Genomic DNA, 5,403 nt, shown 5'->3' on the forward strand with positions numbered 1-5,403 from the left:
TTTTATGCATTTAGTGAAGAATTTTATGAGAGATGTAGATGTTAACGAGTGTGCCGATATAATCTCAGAGCATTAAAAAATATACCAGATGCAAGTGCCTCTTTATTTTTATTTTTGCCAAACACAGAAAAATAAATTCATTCAAATAAACAAGTCTGGGAAATCCTCCTAGCAGGAATAGAGTACAAAGGATCAAGACCTAGTGGTGGTCGCATCCACCAAACTTTAAACATACCTAAATAACGAGCACCTCTAGCTAACAAATCTGCAGAAACATTATCTGCTCTCGAAATATAGATTCTTACACAAGTGTCAAACCCCAACAACAAGCTCCTAATAGCTTAACTAAGTTTAAACAATTCCAATCCAAAGTAGTAGAGTTACCATGTAAACTAGAGACCACGGCTTGACAATCAGAAAAAATCTTGATATGCTTGATCTCTATCATAAAGGCAACTTGAAGAATGTCATACATCGCTCAGCTCCGCTTGCGGTGCAGACAAAGCCCAACCCGATTTCATACGAGCAGCCATAAAAGACCCAGAGAATGTCATGATAATCCCTCCACGACCACTACGAGAAGATGATGAATCCCACGAGCCATCTGAGAATACATGAAAAAAATTGATCTCATCAACGTCTCTTATTCGTGGAGACGCACCGTTAAATAATAAACTTGATGAAACGATCAACATATGAGAAGCCAACAATTGAGATGTGGTCGATGTAGAATCATCCTCCATAAAAAGGCCACTTATTGTTAGAACCAGAGAACCAGAGGCACATTATAGACAAACCAATAACATAATTAAGGATAAACGAATATATCAAGTATACCTTATGTCATAATCACTTACCCGAATGTAGTAGAAGAAGCGAAAGGAAAACCAACACAAACTCGAACAAGGTGAAGGAAAACCAACACAAACTCGAACAAGGTGAGTTTTCTAACTCTAGAATACTAATTTCTTTTTTTTTTTTCACCAAAATCAGAGTAATTAATTATTTTCTACAAAACCCGGTAGGTTTTATCGGACCCGAGTCCCAAGTCCCATCATAGACACTTAATATTATTTATATAATATTATAGTGCCCCATGGCCTGGTTAGACTAGGGTTTAGGGACCACTACGACAACCACGCCTGACTCAGTTCAGCTCAGTGCATGTGCGTGATCCACAAGTAATTCCCTACCGGCATACACCCCACTTAGGAGCTATATATGTATATATAAATCATATAATCATTAGCTCCATCGGGGGCAAACCAAGAACAAAACCAGGCTGGTACGCGACAAAATAGAGTTTCAAACGACCAAACCGAGCAGGTGAACGTGGTTAGTTGAATGGAATAAATCAGTTTACCAAAAATATATTTATTGAATAGGTCAAACTTAACGCTGGCAGGGTGAATTGATTTCACCTCCCATAAATCGTTCACGTTTGTGTAAAATGTGATTTAGATTCTGAATCTAGGTTCCACACCAAACGAAATCTCCCATTTGTGTCGAGTTTTCGATTCTAGCCACCGTGTGGGCAAACACATATGATAATCTAAATTACCTAAATACATCTAGAAGAATCATATAGAATAAGAATAAACAATAGTCCTAAAACAAAACTAGGGAGATAGAGTTTTAATGTTTTCAAACTTATCTAAATAGTATATTATATTATAGGGATAATTACTATTGGCCCCCTGTACTTTGATTTTATTACTACTGTATCTCCTGTACTTTTCAAAATTATTAATCCAACCTTTAACTTTGTCTATAATTACTATTGGCCCCCTACTGTTAAGTTCCGTTAGTTAACTGATGATGTGGCATCTTTATATTTTATCAAAAACCCCAAAATATCCTTATACTTATTTACCATTTTGTCAAGTTACAGTAGTACCCTTAATTAACTGTGGACAAAAAAAATTAACTATAATCCGTTTTATTCTCAAAAAAAAAAAAAAAAACCACCAAATTAAGAAAGAACGATTGAATAAAACTCAAATAGAAACCGGAGAGGGAAGAAAATTGAATTCATCTTAAATTGGAAACTGAATATCACCTACAATTTTTTCAAAATAAATGAAGTGTAGTGAGGGTGGGAAACCAAATTGGATTTGGATTTTGCTCATTTATTTAATTCAAATTAGATGAAGTTTTGTGAAGGTGGGAAACCAAATCGGATTTGGATTTTGCCCATTTCATTAATTCAAAATAAATGAAGTTTAGGTTAAAATTGACATTTAATCTGGTTTTATAAATGGAGGTAGCATCATCTTTTGATTTATTAATTTTAATGAAGGGCAAATTAGACATTACATATTCAAACTTAACGGCAACTTAACACCGTTATAAGGAAGGGGGGCAACAGTAATTTCGTAAAAAATAGGGTTTCATTAGTAATAAAATCAAACTACAGGGGGCAACAGTAATTATCCCTATATTATATTATACTTTTATTTTAAAACAACACTTATATCCTGCATCAAACCATTTAGAGACCAAAGAAAAGTATTTATGTTGGGTTCACGTCCTTGAAACAAATAAACATTCATGGCCTTCCAAATTAACCAAGCTACTATACTCTAAATACTATGCACCTAATGTAAATTACCAGTATGCTGAAATAGCGATTCAATAAAGATCCAACAGTCCACAATGTCACGACCATGGAAAAGATTTGTATCCAACCAAAGGGGAGATATCTCCCAACAAAATTTTGCAAAAGGACAATGAAATAAAGTATGAACAATTGATTCATGGGCACATTTGCAATAAAGACACAAAGGAGTATAACAACCACCTATTTGGAACAAATGAAAATTTGTAGTGAGAGCATTATGACCTACTTTCCAGAGAAACATCTTAATCTTGGAAGTGTATGCATTTTCTAAAGCTTAGAACAAAAAGATAAAGAGACATAAGTGGTTCCTCTAGCAAATAAGCCCAAAGAGGCGTTTAGCTCCACAAAATAAACAGATTTAACAGTAAAAATACCTATGCGAGTATGTTTCCACATCCATTTATCTTGCACTACCTTGATAAAATAGGAATCCTAAGAATTGCATTAATCTCAAGCGTCGGAAATCAAAGCTGCAATTTATAATTATCCCAAGATCTTGAGGGCCAATGTATTAATTCACCAATCCATACAGGACTGTCAGTAGATGAAGCTCTCCAAATACAATTCAAAGATAAATCAAGAATCCAAGGGTCAGAAAATACATTTGTTTGATAACCATTACCAATACTTCGAATCAAACCCTTTTTAAAAACTTATTTTCCAACATGTAAACTACCCAACTCCAAGAGCAACCTTGGAACACATTTCCAATAAGCCTCTTTAATAAGAAGACCTTTTCAATAAGCCTCTTTAATAACTATCATGTAGCGTGTGGAGTTGTGTGAAAATTGTTTTGTTTTGTTTTTTTGTTTTTGTTTTTAATTTTTTTTTTTTTATGGTTCATTTGAAAATTGATCACTAACGCAGAAACTAGCGTTTGGACTTAAAACACTTGCTTTGACAATAAACGGAAGAGTACAAAAGTACATAGAACTGCTGGAAACCACAAGCATCACTCGCCGTTGATTTCTACAGCAAAACATTCTCACGGTACTTTATTCCATCCTAACGGTTATCATTATTTCCTTGACGCAGAGTCAACTCTGACCACAAGACCAACATCACTTCTGTTTAGCTAGATGGTCTCCACAGTCCACACTACTTTGAAGGAAAAAAGGAAAAAAACGGAAGAAGAAACTTAGTCAACCTCTTCCAGAACGAAAGGAAGAAGAAACTTGTCAACCCCTTCCTTATTACTGACCATTACTCTACGATTTGTCTCTTTTTCTCAAAACTTACTCACTGGAACTGCCTTCGCCTCTCAGCTTCTCTCTCCAGACCCCAAGCACGAAGTCGAAGCTGAAGTTGACCAAAAGCAGCTAGGAGCTTCACAGACTGAAGTGGGTTAAGCAAATCAGAAGCTCCTCTCGCAGTTGCCAGCCTCAGCAAGTCTGCATTCTCCACCAAAGTCTGCATTGCCGAACTCAGCGTCTCAAACAGTTGCTGTGCGTGTGTCAATTCCCCATCTACTAGTCCCCTGCCCCGTCTTATCACCTCCAAAAGTGGTGGCGCCGCCACCGACTCTTGAATCCGGGCGAGCTCATCAGACAGTCGCTTCTCTTGCACAATCGTCGCTGTCCTCATCAATTCCAACAGCTGCTTTTGGTGGTCGGATAAGTCGTGAATCGTGTTTTTCACGAGTCGAATCAGCATTCCTGGTTTGAACCCTGCCACCCAAAGGAAGGTGCGCTCGAAAGGGCTCAACCAGGTGGGTGAGAAGAGTAAAAACACGTCACCGCTGCTCACTCTGGCTTTCTCTTCGTAGTACTGTTGGTAGTGAGAGAGGACTCGAGACATGAGTTCTTTCAGCTCTTCTTGTCGAGCTGCACTATCACATTTGCTGTTCTGCGCAGAGAGGAGCTCGTCAAGGTAGTGTTCTTGACGCACGAGCCACCCTTCATAGAAGCTCTGGAACTGGTCTACCACGTTTGGCATCGTTTCAATTCACATTAGTATGGTAAAACGGCATACTTCTCTCAATTGGGAGGCCGAGAAGGGTTACGATGCATTGTGGAGAGTAAATTTATACAGGAAATTAACCGCCAAACAGAAGAAGTTTGCTTCGTCCGTTTGTTCTGAATTAATTTATGGGGAGAGGAGAATCGTTGCTTTCTAGAACTCTACGACTGTTTTTCTTAATGGGTAAGAATCATGTGAAACATACATGGCAGATACAAGGTTCTGAATCATCAGAATCCAAAAGCCGCTGACCACCGCCCCGAGGAGTTCGATTAATTTCCCAATCTGGGTTTGCTCTCCGGAGATTGGTTGAGAGGTGAGGAGACAACGAAGATACGTACCCAGATTGGGCCCTTTAAAGAACAAGCCGAACTAAGTTCACCTGCTTCAATTTGTCATTTCTCTTCTCTCCCATCTGTGGCGTTTGGCGACGTGGGAAGCCATTCTACAATCCATCAGTCAGTCAAAGATCTCCATGCGCGTTCGGTAGCCGTGCCAGAGCTGCTGTGTAACGAGGCTGACGAAACTCGTGAGGCGGTGCCATTGATGACCGTGCAACAGCTACCGGTACCAGTTGGTCCGTCATCATCCGTACCGAATAAAACATGGAAGATAAGAGTCTCTTTGGTTACTTGAGATTTCAACTTCATGGAGTCATAGTTACTAAAATTAACTGTTAGGTTAGTTGGAATAAAATCTGTAAATTCATCCAAAAATTATTTATAGAGTCATGATTCAAACGTTTATTACTTTGATAGTAGAGATTTCACCTCAATATTTTTTTGTGTAAAATAATGAATCTCTAGATTTCATGAATCCAAAGA

General features: G+C 38.0%; 1 protein-coding gene across 1 annotated transcript; it reads right to left on the reverse strand.

Moving 5' to 3' along the window:
• Positions 1-3,859: 3,859 nt before the first annotated feature.
• LOC149027925 (protein RESPONSE TO ABA AND SALT 1-like) lies at positions 3,860-4,764 on the reverse strand. Its single transcript, XM_089147541.1, has one exon. The coding sequence runs from the start codon at positions 4,553-4,555 to the stop codon at positions 3,860-3,862; it is 696 nt and encodes a 231-aa protein (XP_089003667.1). The 5' UTR covers positions 4,556-4,764.
• Positions 4,765-5,403: the final 639 nt, after the last annotated feature.

The sequence above is a fragment of the Hakea prostrata genome, chromosome 1, assembly GCF_041222555.1.
Source record: "Hakea prostrata isolate BN-2017 chromosome 1, UWA_Hpros_2, whole genome shotgun sequence".
NCBI classification, from domain to species: domain Eukaryota; kingdom Viridiplantae; phylum Streptophyta; class Magnoliopsida; order Proteales; family Proteaceae; genus Hakea; species Hakea prostrata.